Raw genomic sequence first — 27,619 nt, forward strand, 5'->3', positions numbered from 1 at the left:
AATTGCACTAGAGGGCACTAGGGAGTTCAAGTGCGAAGAAGAAAAAGAGAGAAGAAGAGAGGAAGGAAAAGTAGAGTAGTCATGGTTGATATGAGTTTGTGAAGTAGTGTAAAATAAAGAAGTTAATTCATTCTACTCACCTCGTCTCTACGTTGCTGTTCTAAAGTAAACTGTTTACATATTGCTGAATTAAAATACAACAATTGGCGACGATGGCGAGTCTTCCCACACCTGCTCCGTTTCTGCCATGTGCTTCTGATCCACCGATACCCTTCTGCACGTGGAAAAGAATCTTCGAGAACTACATGCTGGCTATTAACGCGTCAGGAGATTCCTGGACGGCGGCTCGAAGACGCGCAGTTCTTTTACATTGCTTGGGGACAGAAGGACAACGTATTTTCTACACTTTGCAGAATACGGGTACGACTTATGATGACGCAATGTCCGCGTTGGAAGCGCATTTCATTCCGAAAGTCAACGTGGTTGTTGCACGTCACCAGTTCAGACAGAGAGCTCAACGCGCGGATGAAACGATTGCGCAATACACTTCAGCCTTACGAGAATTGGCAGTTGATTGTGCTTATGGTACAGTAGAGGATGAAATGATTCGGGATCAGCTCATCGAGAAAGCGTACGCTACAACGGTGCGCGAGAAACTTCTACTGGATCAGCCCGCTTCGTTGGAGGCTGCTGTTACTGTTGCGTGCCAGATTGAGCATGCGTTGCACAACGTGAATCTACTTAGAGATACTGCTCCGGTACAGGCGGTGAGTTCAAAGACTTCTCATTACCAAGCGACTTCACAAGATAGACCTAAAATTAAACCGAGTAAACACACGGCGTCACAGCGTGCTTGCTACAGATGCGGCTCTAATAAGCACTTGGCCAACTCATCTGATTGTCCAGCATCTAAAGCTAAATGCAATTCATGTGGCAAAACAGGACATTTTGCGAAAGTATGCCGTTCGACATCATCCGTTCGCGCAGTTCTGCCCGAAGTACAAATATGCAGTATGAACTGTGAAAAATTTGATGACAGGATTAAGTGTTGTGTGCAGATTTCTACTGACACAGGGCAGTCTATGGAGACCGAGTTTGTTGTGGATACAGGCTCTGTAGTTTCGATTTTGCCAGAGACTGTGTACAGGCATTATTTCAGTACATCTCCACTGTCTGCGCCGAGTGTCCAATTGGTCACGTACATGAGAGGACACATTCCAGTCCTAGGATGTCTTATAGCTAATGTGTCATTGCATGGAGTGTCTGCTACCGTTCCACTCTACGTTGTGAAAAACGGATCTGCCTTATTAGGCATGGAATGTACAATTAACCATGACTGTACTGTTACTGTTTCTACTGCTTCTGCTTCAGTTCACAGTGTTGCAAATACTGAGCCCGTGGGGTGTGTGAAAGGCTTCGTGCACAAGGTCAAAGCTCGTGATAATGCAGTACCAGTTCAACAAAAACTCCGTCGACTTCCCTTTTCTGTACGTACTGCAGTTTCAGAGGAACTACAATCTCTGCTGAATCAAGGTATTATCGAGCGAATTGATGCTTCTTCCTGGGTTTCGCCAATAGTAGTCACTACAAAGAAAGGAGGAAAAATTTGACTTTGTGTTGATCTTCGTGAACCGAACAAAGCACTGATAGTTGACAAACACCCATTACCTCATATGGACGAGCTGTTGAGTGAGTTGAGGGGTGCAGCTGTATTTTCGACTATTGATTTAACATGCGCGTACCATCAACTACCCTTACATGCTGACAGCCGGGACTTAACTGCCTTCATTACGCATGAGGGCCTTTTCAGATTTCGTCGTGTTCCTTACGGATTAGCTTCTGCTCCTTCAGCTTTCCAGAAAATGATGGAGACGGTTCTAAAAGGTGTTCCAGGTGTAAGAAACTATTTGGACGATATAATAGTTTACGCCGCTTCACAGATTGAACATGACAAAACCCTTCACACTGTCATTCAGAAATTGGCAGATGCTGGGTTGACACTGAACATGCAGAAATGCACATTCAACAAGACCTCCCTCAAATTCCTGGGTCATGTGATCTCAAAAGAAGGAATCTTACCAGATACTGCTCACATCGAAGCTATAGTCGATGCTCCTACTCCACATGATTTATCTTCTCTTCGTTCGTTCCTTGGATTGATCTCGTGGTACAGTAAATTCTTCCCAAACTTTGCCACGGAGGTGGAACCATTACGTGCTCTTTTGAGAAATGCTCCTGAAACTTTGTTTGAATGGACTGCAGAAGCAGACCGATGCTTTAACAAACTGAAAGCTATACTGGTGGAGAGCCCAGTGCTTGCACTTTTTGACCCTTCTCTTCCTACGATCGTATCAACTGATGCTTCGGACTATGGCCTTGGGGGAGTTCTGACACAACTCCATGCAGATGGTGTAGAACACATTGTCGCTTTTGCTTCACGTACGCTTAGCGCGGCCGAGAGAAAATACTCTACAGTGGAAAAAGAGGCTTTAGCTTGCGTGTTCGCTGTAGAGAAATGGCGCCCGTACTTATGGGGTCATCACTTTACGTTACGTACTGACCACAAAGCATTAACTACTTTGCTGGCTACAAAAGGAATTGGACGTGCTGGAATGAGAGTAGCCAGGTGGTCAGCTCGGTTACTGTGTTTTTCGTATGACATTGAATACCGCCCTGGTGCTCAAAACCAGGCCGCAGATTGCTTGTCAAGAATACCCTTACCGGTGACGACTGAGCACATTGAGGAACCAGAAATGGTTGCCGCAGTCCTTGCAGGGTTACATTCAGTATCCATGGAGGATTTCACAAAGGCTTCCGAATCTTGTTCTGAGCTGAGTTTACTTAGAACGCAAATACTGAATGGATGGCCACACAACAAGAAGGAGGTAGACCCAGCTTTATCATCATTCTTTTTCATTCGGGATGAATTGTCCGTATACAACGGATTGATCATACGAGGTGAACATCGTGTCGTTGTTCCTGTTTCTCTTCGTTCAACCCTGGTTAAGCTGGCTCATGAAACACACCAAGGTTTGGTCAGAACCAAACAAAGGCTACGTGAACTGTACTGGTGGCCGAAAATGGATGCGTTAGTTAACTCAGTGATTTCAACCTGTCTTACGTGTCAACTCAACGATAAATCTGCAAAGACAGCTCCTGCTCCATTACAGCCTGTAGATTTGCCGGATGGACCTTGGCAAAAAACTGGGTCTTGATATCGTCGGACCTTTCGAACATGCTGTATCAGGTTGTCGTTTCGCAATTTCTTTGGTGGACTATTACAGCAAGTGGCCAGAAGTTGCTTTTTCTTCACATGTCACTACTGAGGTTGTTACGTCTTTCTTACACTCTGTGTTTGCACGAGAAGGAAACCCTGTGTTTGTGGTTACAGACAATGGACCTCAGTTTCTTTCTTCAGTTTTTTCGGATTTCCTTTCTGAACGTGGTATCAAACACCTGCGTACAAGTGTGTATCACCCGCAAGGAAATGGTGCAGTTGAACGTTGGAACAGAGTACTGAAAGAGTGCATCTTATCGGCGGAACAAATGAGAAAAGCTTGGAGACCGTCAGTAGTTGAGTTTCTCCAGAGTTACCGTGCTACTCCTCATGCTACTACCGGTGTATCCCCATCTGAACTTTTGCATAACCGGAAAATGAGAACGAAGGTAGACATTTTTCCTGTGAGGGAGAAAAGTGACAAATGTGCTGATGTACAAGAGGCTGTCAAAGAAAGACAGGAGAAAAGTAAGAAATACACAGACAGTAAGAGGAGAGCCAAACCTGTTTCTTTCAAGGTCGGGGAGCAAGTAAGAGTCAGAAAGCCAGGTCATGTTCCTAAAGGAAGTCCTAAGTATACCTTACCTTTGTCGATTCGTGAAAAGATCGGACCAAGTTCATTCGTGCTTAGCGATGGAAAGAAATGGAATTGACTGAGACTGACAAAATTCCCAGATCAAACTGAAAAAACTGTTCAGGGATCCAATCTGCCTGCTCAAAATCACCCAGTCACTCTCAGGAGGAGTGAAAGAGTTGTTAAACCACCAGTGTGGATGAAAGACTTCATAAAGTAGTTAAGTCAAAAGACAAAATGATTGTGAAAAAAAAAAAGTTGAAACCACATGTACTTGTTCTTTGGTGTTAAGGTACTTGATTGGTATTTAGAATGGTATTTCTAAATAATACTGCTTAGGTTAATCAAGAGGTTAAATAATGACTTACAGTGATGCAGAATGTTAAGAAGTGTTACTATAGCATTGCTGATGTCTTAAAACATACGGCCTTATGGGTTAAATACTGAATAAGTCACCTACTGACTTTATGTAAGGGGGGAATGTTGTGTTCTGTGTAATTGCACTAGAGGGCACTAGGGAGTTCAAGTGCGAAGAAGAAAAAGAGAGAAGAAGAGAGGAAGGAAAAGTAGAGTAGTCATGGTTGATATGAGTTTGTGAAGTAGTGTAAAATAAAGAAGTTAATTCATTCTACTCACCTCGTCTCTACGTTGCTGTTCTAAAGTGAACTGTTTACATATTGCTGAATTAAAATACAACAAAGTGATACATTGATCATAATGAATTAATTTATGTCAAAATTGCACATTAGTCACTCAGAAATAAATTACCGTTAGGTCTATTTCACAAAAGAAAGAGGACACACTTACTAATTCAGTCGCGTCTGTTACTGTGTATCTGGTAGTTACAGGACATATTTACATCACATTTAGAAAGAATGATCATTTCTACAAATATATGCCACCAAAAATACGACCTGAGGAGCTTTAGCAGCACTCTCTCGACTCCAATACAGATATTTTCAGTCAGAGAAACAGAGGAAGCTCCCGAAAAAAAGTTGCTTTATTTTATGATAGTCCGGTATAAAGAGACGAGACGTAGGCTACTGACAGATAAAATAAAAACATGACTGTGATAGCCTTTATGATTGGTCTGATTTCTTCAAGCGTTTACTATGTTTACTATGATAATGGTTAGCGCGCATAGTCTTTTGCATCACAAACACAAGGCATTCAAACATGAACGCGAGTTAAATTATTTTAAAAGTCTTTAATGCTGACAGAATTAGCCGGCGCTGCCGTCTCCCGACTCAGGTAAACTCCACCTCTGTTCGTAACCACTCCTCTAGCCCGAGCTGGCCCGCTCTGGCCCAAGGTATTCGACGGGCCAGAAATCCTGGCCGTTGGCCCTGAGTAAGCCCCGATCAAGCCCCGGAAGTGACAGTGGAAACGCGACTGGCCCTGGCACGCACTAGCACGGCCCGGCCCTGGCCCGACAGTGGAAACGCGGCTATTCACAAATCCTCTCCCGTGGCCTCATGGGACAGTGAAGTGTCCATCTTATCCACACTTCAGAATCTCATCGGAAGCTGTAGATCATCCGGGTTCTTATTGCCTACTCTTTTATGAGTGCTGTGAATTCAGACACTTCTTTTGTCAAATACTGTTTTTCGCCTACTATATAGTGGGGAAGTATGCGATTTTGGATGCAGCCGTTGTATTTCTCATTCACTAAGGACGTTTCTGCACTCTCTAACAGATCTCTGTAAATCAAACTCTTGCCAGTGGGGCCTATTCAGTGGAGTGGCTCAGACAGGCTAAACACCATCTTACAGTCTCTAAGCAGGAGGGCAGGTATTGAACCACTTATCTCAAGTCTAATTTATGAGGTGAAGAGTTTGCAGCGTCTCAGGCCGCTGAGGGCGCAGACATCAGATTTATAATGAGACTTGCACTAGGTGTGGATTTACTGCAGACTCGTTACATCATCTTCACAGATACGCCAGTCACGGCTACTGTACTGCCCTAGTGGGCTGATTCAGTACTGCAACACCAGAGTGTTTTTCCACTGTCTCTAATCAGTGGACTTTCCCTTTACCCTGCATCTATCCTGGTATCAGCAGAGCTCTTTCTTCATGAAGAAACTGATTACTAATGATCCACTCTCCTAGCTGTGCAACACCGAGATAATAGTTTTCACAGGGCATAGATATCATCACATTAGAGGAAGCCCAAGAGAGAGTAAGAAATCACAGGACAAAAGATCAGAGTGATAACACGTGAGAGGTAATGCGGACCACTGTGGTTTCACTACCATATATCTTATCTTTCTTCATAAAGATTGCTTTGATAATATTTAGCCTTAATGAGTGTATTGTATTGCAGAGTATTAATGAAATAAAGGGCTACTTAAGGGTGCCTTAAAGAGCACTCTTTCATGACACATTGAAGCACACTTTTACTTTACACAAAGTTTACTTTAAAGTATCTTTGTTTTAATAATCTTTAGTCAGACTTTAAAGAAGTACACTGACGCAGTGGTTTCTCCGGGGAATCACTCGTTTTAAACAAACAAGTCTGGCAGAGAGTCTGCTGGAGAAAAGAGAACAAGACAGAGCTCGTAATAAAACAAGAATCAACATTAGCTTGGCTTTTCGGTGTGGCGAGATTTGAGCGATTTGAAATGTTGTAATTGATGTGTTTTTATTACTCTACAGGGGAGTAAGGTACTGTAAAGCATCTATTGTGAAGGGTCGTTTCATTATGGTTGATAACACTACAGTAGCGTCTTCAGCTAGTCAGCTTGAGATCCTTTCCATCTAAACTGGTTATATCTCTGAAGCCTAAATGTTTTATGAGCAGTAGTATAATATCCATCTCTTCTTTAAGTTATGAGAAAGAACCATGCTCTTCTGCAAAATGCATGCAATTTTGTTTGAATGTAGTTATTTAGTGGACCTTTAACTGTAGTGTGTTCTTCAATATTACATTTACAGTAAATATATTTTAAATGTACTAAATTGCAACAAAATACAATTCAAATACATGACACACAAGTATTAATAGAAAAGCAAAGTATATTAAGTTTACCATAAATGCTTGTCAGTGCATTCAACAGTACACTTTAACCCTATTTCAAAGACTAGAAGCAATTATGAATTTACATATAAATATGTACAAAAGTCCTAAAAAACACCTTGCTAATTGCATTTAATATAAACTATAATACATTTTCATTTAATTGTCAATAAGATGCAATCAAGTGTCTAAAAACATTACTTTCAGTTCACACTTAATTATGTTCTTTCAAAGTAAATTATTATAATGTTCAGTGTTGTTTTTTTAAGAATGTGAAAATGTACTTTTAAAATCAGTTTTTTTAAAGGGACCTTTACGTTGTAATTGTATTCACTTATATACTACTCTACAATAACTATTACTCCAGAGAGAGAACAAATACTGTACTTGAGGACCAGACCTAATTCTTTCAATGTGGACTCATCTGTCAGCAACACTAATCTTAAAAGATAGAATATAGTTGATTTACTTGGCTCACACTTATACTCTGATGTAGTGACATATTTCTAGGATAATCATTAATAACTCTTTCTTTGTATTTTGGTAATGATAGCTATAGTGGGTAATAATAACAATAAGCACATTGTACTCAGTTCATTAATGCTTTCAGACAAAAGCCTACTGGTGTAAAGGGTGTACGATCTCTGTTCACTGTCTGTAAGACTGTGGAAAGAGTCCCACCTTGTGGCCATTTATGTACAACTCTCCAAGTGTCAGTTTTCAGTTGTTTTGGACAAGTTGTTGGCTCCTGTCACTGTGTGAAACATGCAGTTAGGAAGATGCTTTTATTGTTGTATAAGGTTTACTTTAAGGATGGTTTGCCAAAAAGCAGTCATTGAGTTTGCATAAAAACCAACTCACATTGTCATAAGACTTCAGTTCTCTTAAAATTCAAAGAAAAACCCTGCAATAAATATAATGCATTACAAGTGTCTATATGTCCATATGGTGACAGAGCTCAAATGTGTTTCATATTGTGACACAAAACTCGCAACATTAGAGCAGTGTGGTTTAAGAAAATCTGATTTATTTGCTTCCATTGCAATATAAGCAGTAACCTTGATTTGTGGTAATGGATCAGATTTAAATCAATGATTTACTTGATGAGTGAATATCAAGATGGGGACATGCAGGTTTTTAAAATTATTCTCTTGAAATGCAGCCAGAGAAATGCTCCTGTTCACATACCCTGTAAAAACAAAGAAGTTTATATAAGTTTCAGCTGTTATATTGAATTAAATCAAGCGTAGCATCAGTTCTGTCAGGTCACGTTAGTCAAGCTCGCATCAGTGACTCTCAGCTGATCCACGTCTACCTATAGGAATACGACGCCTATCACTGTATACATATAAGCTTCTTCAGTATTATCAGCAGCTATGGCGTTTCTCAGGAGCTGATTACCCTCCTCCCTCCCCAGCTCCACCTCTCGACAGTCAGGATTTGGCATTCTGATTCCCCTTGAATCAGAACAAATTCTCGAATTATGTTGTACTTTAAAATCTTGAATTAATGATCTGCAAACATTCATGTTGGTTCTGTTCTGTTCACCCTAAGGAGGGTTATTGCTGCTCTTATCTAGGCTAGGTTGCATGGATGCGCAGGGAGTTCTCGGCCAGAACAGAACCATACCGCCAATCCTAACTGTCAATCGAATTTGACGATAGTGGTCCTGACAGAAATACAAGACAGATTATGCAATTCAGCATTTTTATATTTGTATTTTTAGTATATTGTATATAAAGAACAAGCGGGCTGGTATCACTCACCATGACAAAACCAAGGAAGCTGATGGTGACTTTCCCATGAATGTGTATTGTAGTAACTTTTTCCAAAGGGATGCGGTGCTTAAACATGCCGTGCTGTTGGCCTTTTATTTGTACCTGACACACCAAAACCAGGCTTTAAGATTTAGGTAGCATTTTAATAAATATTAGCTTTGCTTCTTATAACCATATCGTCATTTGGCAGTTGCAAAAACAGTATTTAAAATATGAGTTAGCCTAATTGTTTGTTCATGCATGGATATGATAATTAGTTTGTATTAAAGCTGCAGTCGGCAAGTCTGGCAGATTGAGGGGACTTAGCCAAAATGTTGAATGTTTACAACTCTCATGCCCCTCCCCCGCAAAACCATCGAGTTTACCATCGACGTTACCATCTCTACCATCGAGTTCGTGCTCGTCAGTGCGTGTGCACCAGATCTTCTGTGAACGCACCCATCTCTTCAGCATCAGGCATCATTTTCTTTTCCTTGGTTGTTTTGGACCTCCTAGCTCTGGGGGGGATCTGTGGCGTGTGCACGAACTGTGATTGACAGTCCGATCTCACGCAGCCCTAATGCTGATTGGACCAGAAGAACCGGGAGCGGTGGATTTTTGCAAAACTAGGTGGAGGCTCTAGGTGGAGGTAGAAGCGTGGGTTTTTTCTAAAACCGGCTGATTTATGTTGTTCTGTCGGACCATAGTGTCGGTTTCAGTGAATACGATAAACAAAATCTTGCCGACGGCAGCTTTAACTAGATGTGAGCTTTCTTTCAGGGGGCTGTGAGAATCACAAAACAATTACCTGATATCCTTCTGATTTGATGACAAAGAACATCTCAAAATCTTCTCCCTTTTTAAAGGGGTTGTCAGAGACACTTTCCTCAGCTCCCCATTTTCCATTGGTTAAGCTGTTCATGACAACCTTTGAACCCATTCGAGGGTTAAAATGGAAAGCAATGTCATGCTTGTCAGTAGGCCCAGTCTTGAAATTGATTGAAAACCTGCATGGAAGTTAAGACATGTTAAATTATCTGAATCTAAATAATGATTCGTCTCATCCACCTAATGAGATTGCAGAGATTAGTCTACATTGTAAGAACTACAATAGATCGCATATTATTTAATGTTTAGTGCAGGGTTGGGACTCTCTTGCATGTTTGGTGAGGTATCAATATTATAATAATATTGTGATGCATGGACATATATTGTGTTATGTCTATTTATTGCAATCCGTATCTTATCTTGTGGTGTTTGGTGATACCTAACACATATTTGGTGCATATCTGAGGATTGGTTGCATACACTACTAGTGGAATTGTCACTTACCGGTCAGCATTAGTAGGAACGACTCCCTGCACGTATAAGGCCATTCCTTCTCTCAGTCCTCCAGAAATTGGGCCCACATAAGGAAGGCTCTGTAGTAAACACAAGAAAATAGGCATCAGTCTAAATCGAATGACGTGAGTGTGAGTAAATGACATAATTTTCGGGTGAACTATCACTTTAAGAGCTTGCACTTTGTTGTGCATTCAGAAGTCACTGGAATGGAACGGTCACTCACAGGGTTTTGGACTGGCTGCAAGATCTCTGACTGTACAGTGGAGCGTTCCCCACGTGAGCTGCCCAAACTGATGATTTTTGACTTGACTTTAGTAACAAATGAGGATGTACTCCAGTCCTAAAGAGAGAGTGTATTTAGAAAGCTCTTTACTTTCCACTTCATTCTTACTGGATTCTGACACGGTATCATTCATTCTGCAATATTATATCAGCTGATGAAAAAGTAACTTACTTGTATGAAGCCAAAAAGTTTCACGGAAACATCTCCATTGATATTTAATGCTGACACTTTTTCCAGCGGTATACGGTGCTTGAATGTGTACTGCTCCTTGCCATTCACGTATATCTGATGATCCAAAACAACACAAACTGTGTGAGGACAAGTTCCTAGATTTATTTTAGGGGTGCGCAATGAGTTTTGTGTTTCAAAGCACATACCTGATATCCTTCGGATTTGATGACAGTGAACATCTCAAAAGCTTCTCCCTTTTTAAAGGGATTGTCAGAGACACTTTCCACACTTTCCCATTTTCCGTTCCTAAAGCTGTTCATGGCCACATTCTGGTCCATTCGAGGGTTGAAGTGGAAAGCAATGTCATCAGTGTCAGACTGCCCGGTCTTGAAATTTATTCTAAACCTACACGGAAGTTGAGAAATATTAAATGAACCAAATTCAGATAATGACTCATCACTCTACCTCGGGGGTTCTCGACTTAGGCCCTCGAGATCCACTTTCCTGCAGAGTATAGCTCCAACCCTAAACAAACACACCTGAACATGCTAATCACAGTCTTCAGGACTACTGGAAAGTTACAGGCAGGTCGGTTTGATCAAGGTTGGAGGAAACTCCTCAAGGAAGTAGACCTCATTACCTAACCCTAAGTTGGTGCATATCTGAGGATGTGGTCTATCCCTGACTGAACTGTAGTATTGCATTTATTTTATATTTTGTTGCATACCCGAGGCCAAATAAATAATTGCTTACCGGTCAGCATTAATAGGAACAACTCCCTGCAAGTACAAGGCCATTCCTTCTCTCAGTCCTCCTGAAATTGGGCCCATATAAGGAAGTCTCTGCAGTAAGAACAAGAAAGTAGGCATTATCCTGTACTTAATAGATTCTCCAATGGCAGATTTTTTAACTTACTGAAAAGGGACATTTAGAATTTCATTGATGTTTAAAGTGGTCTCCATAATCATGAAACTATGGTGAGACAATTGCTCTTTGGTGAAACAATTCTCATGCACTGATGCTTATTTAAGTGTTTGAATTTTTTTTGCATTCAGAAGTCATTTAAATAGAACAGTCACTCACAGGGTTTTGGACTGGCTGCAAGATCTCTGACTGTACAGTGGAGCGTTCCCCACGTGAGCTGCCCAAACTGATGATTTTTGACTTGACTTTAGTAACAAATGAGGATGTACTCCAGTCCTAAAGAGAGAGTGTATTTAGAAAGCTCTTTACTTTCCACTTCGTTCTTACTGGATTCCAACACAGTATCATTAATTCTGCAATATTGTATCAGCTGATGAAAAAGTAATTTACTTGTATGAAGCCAAAAAGATTCACGGAAACATTTCCATTGATATTTAATGCTGACACTTTTTCCAGCGGTATACGGTGCTTGAATGTGTACTGCTCCTTGCCATTCACGTATATCTGATGATCCAAAACAACACAACCTGTGTGAGGACAAGTTCCTAGATTTCTTTTAGGGGTGCGCAATGAGTTTTGTGTTTCAAAGCACATACCTGATATCCTTCGGATTTGATGACAGTGAACATCTCAAAAGCTTCTCCCTTTTTAAAGGGATTGTCAGAGACACTTTCCATACTTTCCCATTTTCCGTTCCTGAAGCTGTTCATGACCACATTCTGGTCCATTCGAGGGTTGAAGTGGAAAGCAGTGTCATCAGTGTCAGACTGCCCGGTCTTGAAATTTATTCTAAACCTACATGGAAGTTGAGAAATATTAAATGAACTAAATTCAGATAATGACTCATCTCTCTACCTCAGGGGTTCTCGACTTAGGCCCTCGAGATCCACTTTACAGCAGAGTATAGCTCCAACCCTAAACAAACACACCTGAACATGCTAATCACAGTCTTCAGGACTACTGGAAAGTTACAGGCAGGTCGGTTTGATCAAGGTTGGAGGAAACTCCTCAAGGAAGTAGACCTCATTACCTAACCCTAAGTTGGTGCATATCTGAGGATGTGGTCTATCCCTGACTGAACTGTAGTATTGCATTTATTTTATATTTTGTTGCATATCCGAGGCCAAATAAATAATTGCTTACCGGTCAGCATTAATAGGAACAACTCCCTGCAAGTACAAGGCCATTCCTTCTCTCAGTCCTCCTGAAATTGGGCCCATATAAGGAAGTCTCTGCATTAAGAACAAGAAAGTAGGCATTATCCTGTATTTAATAGATTCTCCATTGGCAGTTTTTTTTAACTCACTTAAAAGGGACATTTAGAATTTCATTGATGTTTAAAGTGGTCTCCATAATCCTGAAACTATGGTGAGACAATTGCTCTTGGGTGAAACAATTGTCATGCACTGTTACTTATTTAAGTGTTTGATTTTATTTTATTTTATTTTTTTATTTTTTTTCCAGAAGTCATTTAAATAGAACAGTCACTCACAGGGTTTTGGACTGGCTGCAAGATCTCTGGCTGTGCGGTGGAACATTCACTACGTGAGCTGCCCAAACTGATGATTTTAGACTTGACTTTAGTAACAAATGAGGATGTACTCCAGTCCTAAAGAGAGAGTGTTTTAAGAAAGCTCTTTACGTTCCAGATCATTCTTACTGGATTCCGACACAGTATCATTAATTCTGCAATATTGTATCAGCTGATGAAAAAGTAACTTACTTGTATGAAGCCAAAAAGATTCACAGAAACATCTCCATTGATATTTAATACTGACACTTTTTCCAGCGGTATACGGTGCTTGAATGTGTAATGCTCCTTGCCATTCACGTATATCTGATGATCCAAAACAACACAAACAGTGTGAGGACAAGTTCCTAGATTTCTTTTAGGGGTGTGCAGTGAGTTTTGTGTTTCAAAGCACATACCTGATATCCTTCGGATTTGATGACAGTGAACATCTCAAAAGCTTCTCCCTTTTTAAAGGGGTTGTCAGAGGCACTTTCCGCACTTTCCCATCCTCCGTTCCTGAAGCTGTTCATGGCCACATTCTGGTCCATTCGAGGGTTTAAGTGGAAAGCAATGTCATCAGTGTCAGACTGCCCAGTCTTGAAATTGATTCCAAACCTGCATTGAAGTTGACGCGTTAAAGCAACTGATTCCAAATAACAGTGATTGGTTTTGTCCAAATTATCCAGCAAAACGATTATTTACCAGTCAGCATTACTGTGAACAACTCCCTGCAAGTACAAGGCCATTCCTTCTCTCAGTCCTCCTGAAATTGGACCCACATAAGGAAGGCTCTGCAGTAAGAACAAGAAAATAGGCATTATCCTATATTGACTAGATTCTTCTGGCAGGTTTTTAAACTCACTGAAATGGGACATTTAGAATTTCATTGTTTAAAAAGTGATCATCATAATCCTGAAACTATGGTGAGACAATTTCTCTTGGGTGAAGCAGTTCTCATGCACTGTTGTTTCATTAAGTGCTTGCACTTTGTTGTGCATTCAGAAGTCACTGGAATGGAACGGTCACTCACAGGGTTTTGGACTGGCTGCAAGATCTCTGACTGTACGGTGGAACGTTCCCCACGTGAGCTGCCCAAACTGATGATTTTTGTTGTAACTTCTGTAGGAAATGAAGATGTGCTCCAGTTCTAATGAGGAAACAGAGAGAGTGTAATTAGAAAGCTCTTTACTTTTCACGTCATTCTCACTGGATTCTGACAAAGTTTCAGTAATGCTGCAATATTTCCACAGCTGTAGGAAATGTAACTTACTTGTATGAAGCCAAAAAGGTTCACGGAAACATCTCCATTGATATTTAATGCTGACACTTTTTCCAGCGGTATACGGTGCTTGAATGTGTACTGCTCCTTGCCATTCACGTATATCTGATGATCCAAAAAAACACAACCTGTGTGAGGACAAGTTCCTAGATTTCTTTTAGGGGTGCGCAATGAGTTTTGTGTTTCAAAGCACATACCTGATATCCTTCGGATTTGATGACAGTGAACATCTCAAAAGCTTCTCCCTTTTTAAAGGGGTTGTCAGAGGCACTTTCCGCACTTTCCCATCCTCCGTTCCTGAAGCTGTTCATGGCCACATTCTGGTCCATTCGAGGGTTTAAGTGGAAAGCAATGTCATCAGTGTCAGACTGCCCAGTCTTGAAATTGATTCCAAACCTGCATTGAAGTTGACGCGTTAAAGCAACTGATTCCAAATAACAGTGATTGGTTTTGTCCAAATTATCCAGCAAAACGATTATTTACCAGTCAGCATTACTGTGAACAACTCCCTGCAAGTACAAGGCCATTCCTTCTCTCAGTCCTCCTGAAATTGGACCCACATAAGGAAGGCTCTGCAGTAAGAACAAGAAAATAGGCATTATCCTATATTGACTAGATTCTTCTGGCAGGTTTTTAAACTCACTGAAATGGGACATTTAGAATTTCATTGTTTAAAAAGTGATCATCATAATCCTGAAACTATGGTGAGACAATTTCTCTTGGGTGAAGCAGTTCTCATGCACTGTTGTTTCATTAAGTGCTTGCACTTTGTTGTGCATTCAGAAGTCACTGGAATGGAACGGTCACTCACAGGGTTTTGGACTGGCTGCAAGATCTCTGACTGTACGGTGGAACGTTCCCCACGTGAGCTGCCCAAACTGATGATTTTTGTTGTAACTTCTGTAGGAAATGAAGATGTGCTCCAGTTCTAATGAGGAAACAGAGAGAGTGTAATTAGAAAGCTCTTTACTTTTCACTTCATTCTCACTGGATTCTGACAAAGTTTCAGTAATGCTGCAATATTTCCACAGCTGTAGGAAATGTAACTTACTTGTATGAAGCCAGAAAGGTTCACGGAAACATCTCCATTGATATTTAATGCTGACACTTTTTCCAGCGGTATACGGTGCTTGAATGTGTACTGCTCCTTGCCATTCACGTATATCTGATGATCCAAAAAAACACAACCTGTGTGAGGACAAGTTCCTAGATTTCTTTTAGGGGTGCGTAATGAGTTTTGTGTTTCAAAGCACATACCTGATATCCTTCGGATTTGATGACAGTGAACATCTCAAAAGCTTCTCCCTTTTTAAAGGGATTGTCAGAGACACTTTCCGCACTTTCCCATCCTCCGTTCCTGAAGCTGTTCATGGCCACATTCTGGTCCATTCGAGGGTTGAAGTGGAAAGCAATGTCATCAGTGTCAGACTGCCCGGTCTTGAAATTGATTACAAACCTGCATTGAAGTTGACGCGTTAAAGCAACTGATTCCAAATAACAGTGATTGGTTTTGTCCAAATTATCCAGCAAAACGATTCTTTACCAGTCAGCATTAGTGTGAACAACTCCCTGCAAGAACAAGGCCATTCCTTCTCTCAGTCCTCCTGAAATTGGACCCACATAAGGAAGGCTCTGCAGTAAGAACAAGAAAATAGGCATTTTGCTATATTGACTAGATTCTTCTGGCAGGTTTTTAAACTCACTGAAATGGGACATTTAGAATTTAATTTTTTTTAAAGTGATCATCCTAATCCTGAAACTATGCGCATGCACTGTTGTTTCATTAAGTGCTTGCACTTTGTTGTGCATTCAGAAGTCACTGGAATGGAACGGTCACTCACAGGGTTTTGGACTGGCTGCAAGATCTCTGACTGTACGGTGGAACGTTCCCCACGTGAGCTGCCCAAACTGATGATTTTTGTTGTAACTTCTGTAGGAAATGAAGATGTGCTCCAGTTCTAATGAGGAAACAGAGAGAGTGTAATTAGAAAGCTCTTTACTTTTCACGTCATTCTCACTGGATTCTGACAAAGTTTCAGTAATGCTGCAATATTTCCACAGCTGTAGGAAATGTAACTTACTTGTATGAAGCCAAAAAGGTTCACGGAAACATCTCCATTGATATTTAATGCTGACACTTTTTCCAGCGGTATACGGTGCTTGAATGTGTACTGCTCCTTGCCATTCACGTATATCTGATGATCCAAAAAAACACAACCTGTGTGAGGACAAGTTCCTAGATTTCTTTTAGGGGTGCGCAATGAGTTTTGTGTTTCAAAGCACATACCTGATATCCTTCGGATTTGATGACAGTTAACATCTCAAAAGCTTCTCCCTTTTTAAAGGGATTGTCAGAGACACTTTCCGCACTTTCCCATCCTCCGTTCCTGAAGCTGTTCATGGCCACATTCTGGTCCATTCGAGGGTTGAAGTGGAAAGCAATGTCATCAGTGTCAGACTGCCCAGTCTTGAAATTGATTACAAACCTGCATTGAAGTTGACGCGTTAAAGCAACTGATTCCAAATAACAGTGATTGGTTTTGTCCAAATTATCCAGCAAAACGATTCTTTACCAGTCAGCATTAGTGTGAACAACTCCCTGCAAGTACAAGGCCATTCCTTCTCTCAGTCCTCCTGAAATTGGACCCACATAAGGAAGGCTCTGCAGTAAGAACAAGAAAATAGGCATTTTGCTATATTGACTAGATTCTTCTGGCAGGTTTTTAAACTCACTGAAATGGGACATTTAGAATTTCATTTTTTTTAAAGTGATCATCCTAATCCTGAAACTATGCGCATGCACTGTTGTTTCATTAAGTGCTTGCACTTTGTTGTGCATTCAGAAGTCACTGGAATGGAACGGTCACTCACAGGGTTTTGGACTGGCTGCAAGATCTCTGACTGTACGGTGGAACGTTCCCCACGTGAGCTGCCCAAAGTGATGATTTTTGTTGTAACTTCTGTAGGAAATGAAGATGTGCTCCAGTTCTAATGAGGAAACAGAGAGAGTGTAATTAGAAAGCTCTTTACTTTTCACGTCATTCTCACTGGATTCTGACAAAGTTTCAGTGATGCTGCAATATTTCCACAGCTGTAGGAAATGTAACTTACTTGTATGAAGCCAAAAAGGTTCACGGAAACATCTCCATTGATATTTAATGCTGACACTTTTTCCAGCGGTATACGGTGCTTGAATGTGTACTGCTCCTTGCCATTCACGTATATCTGATGATCCAAAACAACACAACCTGTGTGAGGACAAGTTCCTAGATTTCTTTTAGGGGTGCGCAATGAGTTTTGTGTTTCAAAGCACATACCTGATATCCTTCGGATTTGATGACAGTGAACATCTCAAAAGCTTCTCCCTTTTTAAAGGGATTGTCAGAGACACTTTCCGCACTTTCCCATCCTCCGTTCCTGAAGCTGTTCATGGCCACATTCTGGTCCATTCGAGGGTTGAAGTGGAAAGCAATGTCATCAGTGTCAGACTGCCCGGTCTTGAAATTGATTACAAACCTGCATTGAAGTTGACGCGTTAAAGCAACTGATTCCAAATAACAGTGATTGGTTTTGTCCAAATTATCCAGCAAAACGATTCTTTACCAGTCAGCATTGGTGTGAACAACTCCCTGCAAGTACAAGGCCATTCCCTCTCTCAGTCCTCCTGAAATTGGACCCACATAAGGAAGGCTCTGCAGTAAGAACAAGAAAATAGGCATTTTGCTATATTGACTAGATTCTTCTGGCAGGTTTTTAAACTCACTGAAATGGGACATTTAGAATTTCATTTTTTTTAAAGTGATCATCCTAATCCTGAAACTATGGGCATGCACTGTTGTTTCATTAAGTGCTTGCACTTTGTTGTGCATTCAGAAGTCACTGGAATGGAACGGTCACTCACAGGGTTTTGGACTGGCTGCAAGATCTCTGACTGTACGGTGGAACGTTCCCCACGTGAGCTGCCCAAACTGATGATTTTTGTTGTAACTTCTGTAGGAAATGAAGATGTGCTCCAGTTCTAATGAGGGAAAAGAGAGAGTGTAATTAGAAAGCTCTTTACTTTTCACGTCATTCTCACTGGATTCTGACAAAGTTTCAGTGATGCTGCAATATTTCCACAGCTGTAGGAAATGTTACTTACTTGTATGAAGCCAAAAAGGTTCACGGAAACATCTCCATTGATATTTAATGCTGACACTTTTTCCAGCGGTATACGGTGCTTGAATGTGTACTGCTCCTTGCCATTCACGTATATCTGATGATCCAAAAAAACACAACCTGTGTGAGGACAAGTTCCTAGATTTCTTTTAGGGGTGCACAATGAGTTTTGTGTTTCAAAGCACATACCTGATATCCTTCGGATTTGATGACAGTGAACATCTCAAAAGCTTCTCCCTTTTTAAAGGGATTGTCAGAGACACTTTCCGCACTTTCCCATCCTCCGTTCCTGAAGCTGTTCATGGCCACATTCTGGTCCATTCGAGGGTTGAAGTGGAAAGCAATGTCATCAGTGTCAGACTGCCCGGTCTTGAAATTGATTACAAACCTGCATTGAAGTTGACGCGTTAAAGCAACTGATTCCAAATAACAGTGATTGGTTTTGTCCAAATTATCCAGCAAAACGATTCTTTACCAGTCAGCATTAGTGTGAACAACTCCCTGCAAGTACAAGGCCATTCCTTCTCTCAGTCCTCCTGAAATTGGACCCACATAAGGAAGGTTCTGCAGTAAGAACAAGAAAATAGGCATTTTGCTATATTGACTAGATTCTTCTGGCAGGTTTTTAAACTCACTGAAATGGGACATTTAGAATTTCATTTTTTTAAAAGTGATCATCCTAATCCTGAAACTATGGGCATGCACTGTTGTTTCATTAAGTGCTTCCACTTTGTTGTGCATTCAGAAGTCACTGGAATGGAACGGTCACTCACAGGGTTTTGGACTGGCTGCAAGATCTCTGACTGTACGGTGGAACGTTCCCCACGTGAGCTGCCCAAACTGATGATTTTTGTTGTAACTTCTGTAGGAAATGAAGATGTGCTCCAGTTCTAATGAGGAAACAGAGAGAGTGTAATTAGAAAGCTCTTTACTTTTCACGTCATTCTCACTGGATTCTGACAAAGTTTCAGTAATGCTGCAATATTTCCACAGCTGTAGGAAATGTAACTTACTTGTATGAAGCCAAAAAGGTTCACGGAAACATCTCCATTGATATTTAATGCTGACACTTTTTCCAGCGGTATACGGTGCTTGAATGTGTACTGCTCCTTGCCATTCACATATATCTGATGATCCAAAAAAACACAACCTGTGTGAGGACAAGTTCCTAGATTTCTTTTAGGGGTGCACAATGAGTTTTGTGTTTCAAAGCACATACCTGATATCCTTCGGATTTGATGACAGTGAACATCTCAAAAGCTTCTCCCTTTTTAAAGGGATTGTCAGAGACACTTTCCGCACTTTCCCATCCTCCGTTCCTGAAGCTGTTCATGGCCACATTCTGGTCCATTCGAGGGTTGAAGTGGAAAGCAATGTCATCAGTGTCAGACTGCCCGGTCTTGAAATTGATTACAAACCTGCATTGAAGTTGACGCGTTAAAGCAACTGATTCCAAACAACAGTGATTGGTTTTGTCCAAATTATCCAGCAAAACGATTCTTTACCAGTCAGCATTGGTGTGAACAACTCCCTGCAAGTACAAGGCCATTCCTTCTCTCAGTCCTCCTGAAATTGGACCCACATAAGGAAGGCTCTGCAGTAAGAACAAGAAAATAGGCATTTTGCTATATTGACTAGATTCTTCTGGCAGGTTTTTAAACTCACTGAAATGGGACATTTAGAATTTCATTTTTTTTAAAGTGATCATCCTAATCCTGAAACTATGCGCATGCACTGTTGTTTCATTAAGTGCTTGCACTTTGTTGTGCATTCAGAAGTCACTGGAATGGAACAGTCACTCACAGGGTTTTGGACTGGCTGCAAGATCTCTGACTGTACGGTGGAACGTTCCCCACGTGAGCTGCCCAAACTGATGATTTTTGTTGTAACTTCTGTAGGAAATGAAGATGTGCTCCAGTTCTAATGAGGAAACAGAGAGAGTGTAATTAGAAAGCTCTTTACTTTTCACGTCATTCTCACTGGATTCTGACAAAGTTTCAGTAATGCTGCAATATTTCCACAGCTGTAGGAAATGTAACTTACTTGTATGAAGCCAAAAAGGTTCACGGAAACATCTCCATTGATATTTAATGCTGACACTTTTTCCAGCGGTATACGGTGCTTGAATGTGTACTGCTCCTTGCCATTCACGTATATCTGATGATCCAAAAAAACACAACCTGTGTGAGGACAAGTTCCTAGATTTCTTTTAGGGGTGCACAATGAGTTTTGTGTTTCAAAGCACATACCTGATATCCTTCGGATTTGATGACAGTGAACATCTCAAAAGCTTCTCCCTTTTTAAAGGGATTGTCAGAGACACTTTCCGCACTTTCCCATCCTCCGTTCCTGAAGCTGTTCATGGCCACACTCCGGCCCATTCGAGGGTTGAAGTGGAAAGCAATGTCATCAGTGTCAGACTGCCCGGTCTTGAAATTGATTACAAACCTGCATTGAAGTTGACGCGTTAAAGCAACTGATTCCAAATAACAGTGATTGGTTTTGTCCAAATTATCCAGCAAAACGATTATTTACCAGTCAGCATTAGTGTGAACAACTCCCTGCAAGAACAAGGCCATTCCTTCTCTCAGTCCTCCTGAAATTGGACCCACATAAGGAAGGCTCTGCAGTAAGAACAAGAAAATAGGCATTTTGCTATATTGACTAGATTCTTCTGGTAGGTTTTTAAACTCACTGAAATGGGACATTTAGAATTTAATTGTTTAAAAAGTGATCATCATAATCCTGAAACTATGGTGAGACAATTTCTCTTGGGTGAAGCAGTTCTCATGCACTGTTGTTTCATTAAGTGCTTGCACTTTGTTGTGCATTCAGAAGTCACTGGAATGGAACGGTCACTCACAGGGTTTTGGACTGGCTGCAAGATCTCTGACTGTACGGTGGAACGTTCCCCACGTGAGCTGCCCAAACTGATGATTTTTGTTGTAACTTCTGTAGGAAATGAAGATGTGCTCCAGTTCTAATGAGGAAACAGAGAGAGTGTAATTAGAAAGCTCTTTACTTTTCACGTCATTCTCACTGGATTCTGACAAAGTTTCAGTAATGCTGCAATATTTCCACAGCTGTAGGAAATGTAACTTACTTGTATGAAGCCAAAAAGGTTCACGGAAACATCTCCATTGATATTTAATGCTGACACTTTTTCCAGCGGTATACGGTGCTTGAATGTGTACTGCTCCTTGCCATTCACGTATATCTGATGATCCAAAAAAACACAACCTGTGTGAGGACAAGTTCCTAGATTTCTTTTAGGGGTGCGCAATGAGTTTTGTGTTTCAAAGCACATACCTGATATCCTTCGGATTTGATGACAGTGAACATCTCAAAAGCTTCTCCCTTTTTAAAGGGGTTGTCAGAGGCACTTTCCGCACTTTCCCATCCTCCGTTCCTGAAGCTGTTCATGGCCACATTCTGGTCCATTCGAGGGTTTAAGTGGAAAGCAATGTCATCAGTGTCAGACTGCCCGGTCTTGAAATTGATTACAAACCTGCATTGAAGTTGACGCGTTAAAGCAACTGATTCCAAATAACAGTGATTGGTTTTGTCCAAATTATCCAGCAAAACGATTCTTTACCAGTCAGCATTGGTGTGAACAACTCCCTGCAAGTACAAGGCCATTCCCTCTCTCAGTCCTCCTGAAATTGGACCCACATAAGGAAGGCTCTGCAGTAAGAACAAGAAAATAGGCATTTTGCTATATTGACTAGATTCTTCTGGCAGGTTTTTAAACTCACTGAAATGGCACATTTAGAATTTCATTTTTTTTAAAGTGATCATCCTAATCCTGAAACTATGGGCATGCACTGTTGTTTCATTAAGTGCTTGCACTTTGTTGTGCATTCAGAAGTCACTGGAATGGAACGGTCACTCACAGGGTTTTGGACTGGCTGCAAGATCTCTGACTGTACGGTGGAACGTTCCCCACGTGAGCTGCCCAAACTGATGATTTTTGTTGTAACTTCTGTAGGAAATGAAGATGTGCTCCAGTTCTAATGAGAGAACAGAGAGAATGTAATTAGAAAGCTCTTTACTTTTCACGTCATTTTCACTGGATTCTGACAAAGTTTCAGTAATGCTGCAATATTTCCACAGCTGTAGGAAATGTAACTTACTTGTATGAAGCCAAAAAGGTTCACGGAAACATCTCCATTGATATTTAATGCTGACACTTTTTCCAGCGGTATACGGTGCTTGAATGTGTACTGCTCCTTGCCATTCACGTATATCTGATGATCCAAAAAAACACAACCTGTGTGAGGACAAGTTCCTAGATTTCTTTTAGGGGTGCGCAATGAGTTTTGTGTTTCAAAGCACGTACCTGATATCCTTCGGATTTGATGACAGTGAACATCTCAAAAGCTTCTCCCTTTTTAAAGGGATTGTCAGAGAAACTTTCCTCACTTTCCCATCCTCCGTTCCTGAAGCTGTTCATGGCCACATTCCGGCCCATTCGAGGGTTGAAGTGGAAAGCAATGTCATCAGTGTCAGACTGCCCGGTCTTGAAATTGATTACAAACCTGCATTGAAGTTGACGCGTTAAAGCAACTGATTCCAAATAACAGTGATTGGTTTTGTCCAAATTATCCAGCAAAACGATTCTTTACCAGTCAGCATTGGTGTGAACAACTCCCTGCAAGTACAAGGCCATTCCTTCTCTCAGTCCTCCTGAAATTGGACCCACATAAGGAAGGCTCTGCAGTAAGAACAAGAAAATAGGCATTTTGCTATATTGACTAGATTCTTCTGGCAGGTTTTTAAACTCACTGAAATGGCACATTTAGAATTTCATTTTTTTTAAAGTGATCATCCTAATCCTGAAACTATGGGCATGCACTGTTGTTTCATTAAGTGCTTCCACTTTGTTGTGCATTCAGAAGTCACTGGAATGGAACGGTCACTCACAGGGTTTTGGACTGGCTGCAAGATCTCTGACTGTACGGTGGAACGTTCCCCACGTGAGCTGCCCAAACTGATGATTTTTGTTGTAACTTCTGTAGGAAATGAAGATGTGCTCCAGTTCTAATGAGGGAACAGAGAGAGTGTAATTAGAAAGCTCTTTACTTTTCACGTCATTCTCACTGGATTCTGACAAAGTTTCAGTGATGCTGCAATATTTCCACAGCTGTAGGAAATGTAACTTACTTGTATGAAGCCAAAAAGGTTCACGGAAACATCTCCATTGATATTTAATGCTGACACTTTTTCCAGCGGTATACGGTGCTTGAATGTGTACTGCTCCTTGCCATTCACGTATACCTGATGATCCAAAAAAACACAACTTGTGTGAGGACAAGTTCCTAGATTTCTTTTAGGGGTGCGCAGTGAGTTTTTTGTTTCAAAGCATGTACCTGATATCCTTCGGATTTGATGACAGTGAACATCTCAAAAGCTTCTCCCTTTTTAAAGGGGTTGTCAGAGAAACTTTCCTCACTTTCCCATCCTCCGTTCCTGAAGCTGTTCATGGCCACATTCCGGCCCATTCGAGGGTTGAAGTGGAAAGCAATGTCATCAGTGTCAGACTGCCCGGTCTTGAAATTGATTACAAACCTGCATTGAAGTTGACGCATTAAAGCAACTGATTCCAAATAACAGTGATTGGTTTTGTCCAAATTATCCAGCAAAATAATTCTTTACCAGTCAGCATTAGTGTGAACAACTCCCTGCAAGTACAAGGCCATTCCTTCTCTCAGTCCTCCTGAAATTGGACCCACATAAGGAAGGTTCTGCAGTAAGAACAAGAAAATAGGCATTATCCTATATTGACTAGATTCTTCTGGCAGGTTTTTAAACTCACTGAAATGGGACATTTAGAATTTAATTGTTTAAAAAGTGATCTTCCTAATCCTGAAACTATGGGCATGCACTGTTGTTTCATTAAGTGCTTGCCCTTTGTCGTGCATTCAGAAGTCACTGGAATGGAACGGTCACTCACAGGGTTTTGGACTGGCTGCAAGATCTCTGACTGTACGGTGGAACGTTCCCCACGTGAGCTGCCCAAACTGATGATTTTTGTTGTAACTTCTGTAGGAAATGAAGATGTTCTCCAGTTCTAATGAGGAAACAGAGAGAGTGTAATTAGAAAGCTCTTTACTTTTCACGTCATTCTCACTGGATTCTGACAAAGTTTCAGTAATGCTGCAATATTTCCACAGCTGTAGGAAATGTAACTTACTTGTATGAAGCCAAAAAGGTTCACGGAAACATCTCCATTGATATTTAATGCTGACACTTTTTCCAGCGGTATACGGTGCTTGAATGTGTACTGCTCCTTGCCATTCACGTATATCTGATGATCCAAAAAAACACAACTTGTGTGAGGACAAGTTCCTAGATTTCTTTTAGGGGTGCGCAATGAGTTTTGTGTTTCAAAGCACATACCTGATATCCTTCGGATTTGATGACAGTGAACATCTCAAAAGCTTCTCCCTTTTTAAAGGGGTTGTCAGAGAAACTTTCCTCACTTTCCCATCCTCCGTTCCTGAAGCTGTTCATGGCCACACTCCGGCCCATTCGAGGGTTGAAGTGGAAAGCAATGTCATCAGTGTCAGACTGCCCGGTCTTGAAATTGATTACAAACCTGCATTGAAGTTGACGCGTTAAAGCAACTGATTCCAAATAACAGTGATTGGTTTTGTCCAAATTATCCAGCAAAATGATTCTTTACCAGTCAGCATTAGTGTGAACAACTCCCTGCAAGTAGAAGGCCATTCCTTCTCTCAGTCCTCCTGAAATTGGACCCACATAAGGAAGGCTCTGCAGTAAGAACAAAAAAATATCATATATTTACTAGAATCTAATGGTAGGTTTTGAACTTTTAAAGAGGCATCAAAAATAACGAAACTGCAATGTAAAAGTTTTTCTTGGGAGATTGACAATTTTTATTCACTGATGTCTCTTTTAGTGCTTGCACTTTATTTTGTTACTGAGTTCCTGTAAAGTTTCTACTACTCACAGGATTTTGGACTGGGTTGCTCAATGAATGTTCAGTCGTTGTTTGGAAAGATGACTGATTATGTTTGGTGCCCATCAAAGCCCAGCTTCCATTTAGCACAGATGATTGTTCATCAAAAGTCATAGTCCCATCCCTCAAGTTGATCAAACTTCCGCCCTGCCGAAATATGGAGGATCCAGCCCAGCTCTGTAAAAGCAAGATTGTAAGAGTTGAATAACACAAACATTTGTATCATGTCTAAGTGATATTTAATTTTTTTTATTTTTTTTTAATTAGATTTTTCACACACTTTAAAAACCATTGCTTTCTCTTATTCAAGTGGTCCTACAGTGACATGAATTTTTGAAAAAATATTCCATTTACTCTTCCAATTGTAGTTATAGAGTACTCTTGCATATTGCAAATCAATTTATATATTTTTTTTTTTTTTATTGAGTTTCGCATACTGCAGGATTGCTGCAACAGTCACATACTTGAGGACACAATCAGCATACTGAAGCATTTATCCATCTTCGGTATTATAGCCTAATGCCAAAATAACAGGAAAGCCTGTGCTTGAGTAATGACAACTAAATTCTGTAAAAAGAGGAGGATCACTCACTCACCTCAGTGAACACCACGTTGGTTAAAGAAACCTCTCCTACAACACTCAGAGCGATGACGCGTTCTAGAGATATACGATGCTGAAATCGGCCAACTTCACATCCACTCAAATACACCTTCAGATTGAAAATTACTATGTTCAGATTTCTTATCCTATTTCTTTTAGCCTTTGCACAATGAATAGATTCAAAACATTAAAACAAACCTGATAATTTTCTGAATTTATGGCAATGACCAGATCAAAGCTGCTCCCCTGCTTTAAAGGTAATTCCAGTTTCTCCTCTTTTCCCCAAGATCCATTTTGCTGGCTGTTTAGGACTATGCAGTTGCTGCTAAACTGGGGTCTGATTTGAAAGGCAATGTCATCTCCTTCAGACTTCCCACACTTCAGATTCACCTCAAAGCTGCAATGATCATAAACAATGTGAAGTGAACTAGTTACTCAAACAAAATTGCATTTCTTTTCTCTAGTCTTGAAAAGAAAGATTCACCTATCAGATCCAGAGGGAACAGTTCCCTGAATGAAGATGGCTTTCCCAGCTTTCAGTCCTCCAGAGATAGGACTCTCGTAGGGGACGCTCTGCATAGTAAAAAAGTATTCTGTATGTTATGGTAAAGTTCACAATGTGCAACTGACTCAAATATACTCTGAAAATGCACAAAAGGAAACAATATAGAAAGGCTTGTATAAGTCAGGAGTGCATGAAAGTCTGTGGAATCACTCACAAAGCCGGAGAAAGTCTGGAAGCTTGACTGGAAGCTTGACTGGAACGTTGACTGAAACTCGAAGCTCATGTTGTCGGCCACTCAGGAAGATGAGCTGATGCACTGCTGGATCTTCTCGATTCGGGTGAGTGTTGCAGGTGGTGGTCTTGGGTTTTATACCCTCTGTGGGTGGGAGTGGTTCAGTCTTCAGGGCACTTTTAGCCACAAGGCATTTCAAAATTGCATAATGGGTTCATTTCAGCTTAGCAAAAATGTCAAGCTATGATGGACAGGATTATTTGCGTTTTTGCAACAGTTTTGCCCAAAGCCACATTGTGCATCAGTGTTCAAAGATCTCTGCATGAAATGATAATTCGCCTGCTGTCAGAGTTTTAGTTACAAGCAGTTCTTGGTTGATTACTTACAAATTGTAGTCCATTGTTTCTAAACAGATTACATGATAAAAATCTATTACACATTTTAGGTAATATAATCTGACAACTTTTATTACTTTTAGATGACTTTTGACCTAACTTGTTTCTAGCATTAACTTGAATAATATCTAAAATTAATGGAAAAATAATAATAATAATAAGTGGATTAAACAGTACATTATGTCAGGATTCTTCAAACTAGTGTTTGGGCAGGAACTGTATATAATTAAAGTCCCCTGAATTGCACAAAACTGAAAGGCTTTCTGAACATGTATAGGCTTTTTCTTTTTAAGAAAGTAAAATGTAATGATAAAAAAATAATTAGGGAGAATAAAAGTATTCTTAATAAATAGTGTCATTTTGTTAATATTAAGTTATGTAATCAATAAAAAAGTAACTGTATTCTGATTTATGAGTATTTTAAAATGCAATATACTCTAATTACAAGTGGTTAATTTCTGTAATCTGATTACGTAATATAGATTACATGTAATCAGTTACTACCCAGAATTGATTGTAAGCATACCTGCAATCAGGAGCTGTAGCTTCTATTTTTTTTTTATTATTATTATTTTTTTTTTTACATTTTGTTAAATCGTATTAAACTAC

General features: G+C 40.5%; 3 protein-coding genes across 3 annotated transcripts; all 3 read right to left on the reverse strand.

Moving 5' to 3' along the window:
- Positions 1 to 7,871: 7,871 nt before the first annotated feature.
- lgals4 (galectin 4) lies at positions 7,872 to 19,410 on the reverse strand. Its single transcript, XM_082181676.1, has 38 exons — positions 19,309 to 19,410; positions 19,069 to 19,185; positions 18,771 to 18,859; positions 18,485 to 18,683; positions 18,279 to 18,392; positions 18,039 to 18,155; positions 17,741 to 17,829; positions 17,455 to 17,653; positions 17,249 to 17,362; positions 17,009 to 17,125; positions 16,711 to 16,799; positions 16,425 to 16,623; positions 16,219 to 16,332; positions 15,979 to 16,095; positions 15,681 to 15,769; positions 15,395 to 15,593; positions 15,189 to 15,302; positions 14,949 to 15,065; positions 14,621 to 14,709; positions 14,335 to 14,533; positions 14,129 to 14,242; positions 13,889 to 14,005; positions 13,561 to 13,649; positions 13,275 to 13,473; positions 13,069 to 13,182; positions 12,838 to 12,954; positions 12,489 to 12,577; positions 11,942 to 12,140; positions 11,736 to 11,849; positions 11,505 to 11,621; positions 11,175 to 11,263; positions 10,628 to 10,826; positions 10,422 to 10,535; positions 10,191 to 10,307; positions 9,956 to 10,044; positions 9,432 to 9,630; positions 8,633 to 8,746; positions 7,872 to 8,055 (listed from the first exon to the last, which is right to left on the reverse strand). Exons 3-38 carry the CDS (start codon positions 18,812 to 18,814, stop codon positions 8,047 to 8,049), a joined length of 4,518 nt encoding a protein of 1,505 aa, XP_082037802.1. The 5' UTR covers positions 18,815 to 18,859; positions 19,069 to 19,185; positions 19,309 to 19,410; the 3' UTR covers positions 7,872 to 8,046.
- A 49-nt stretch (positions 19,411 to 19,459) lies between these two features.
- Positions 19,460 to 21,672, reverse strand: LOC309507174 (galectin-4-like). The gene is made up of 9 exons (XM_082181279.1): positions 21,605 to 21,672; positions 21,399 to 21,512; positions 21,159 to 21,275; positions 20,831 to 20,919; positions 20,545 to 20,743; positions 20,339 to 20,452; positions 20,099 to 20,215; positions 19,801 to 19,889; positions 19,460 to 19,713 (listed from the first exon to the last, which is right to left on the reverse strand). Exons 1-9 carry the CDS (start codon positions 21,635 to 21,637, stop codon positions 19,464 to 19,466), a joined length of 1,122 nt encoding a protein of 373 aa, XP_082037405.1. The 5' UTR covers positions 21,638 to 21,672; the 3' UTR covers positions 19,460 to 19,463.
- LOC309508143 (uncharacterized protein) lies at positions 21,669 to 26,715 on the reverse strand (the record flags this gene model as incomplete). The annotated part of the gene is made up of 20 exons (XM_082182671.1): positions 26,598 to 26,715; positions 26,363 to 26,451; positions 26,077 to 26,275; positions 25,874 to 25,987; positions 25,269 to 25,454; positions 24,981 to 25,069; positions 24,695 to 24,893; positions 24,489 to 24,602; positions 24,249 to 24,365; positions 23,951 to 24,039; positions 23,665 to 23,863; positions 23,459 to 23,572; positions 23,219 to 23,335; positions 22,921 to 23,009; positions 22,635 to 22,833; positions 22,429 to 22,542; positions 22,189 to 22,305; positions 21,891 to 21,979; positions 21,725 to 21,803; positions 21,669 to 21,677 (listed from the first exon to the last, which is right to left on the reverse strand). Exons 1-20 carry the CDS (start codon positions 26,664 to 26,666, stop codon positions 21,669 to 21,671), a joined length of 2,391 nt encoding a protein of 796 aa, XP_082038797.1. The 5' UTR covers positions 26,667 to 26,715.
- Between the last annotated feature and the right edge of the window lie 904 nt (positions 26,716 to 27,619).

Source organism: Leuciscus leuciscus (assembly GCF_965113295.1).
Source record: "Leuciscus leuciscus genome assembly, chromosome: 10".
NCBI lineage: Eukaryota > Metazoa > Chordata > Actinopteri > Cypriniformes > Leuciscidae > Leuciscus > Leuciscus leuciscus.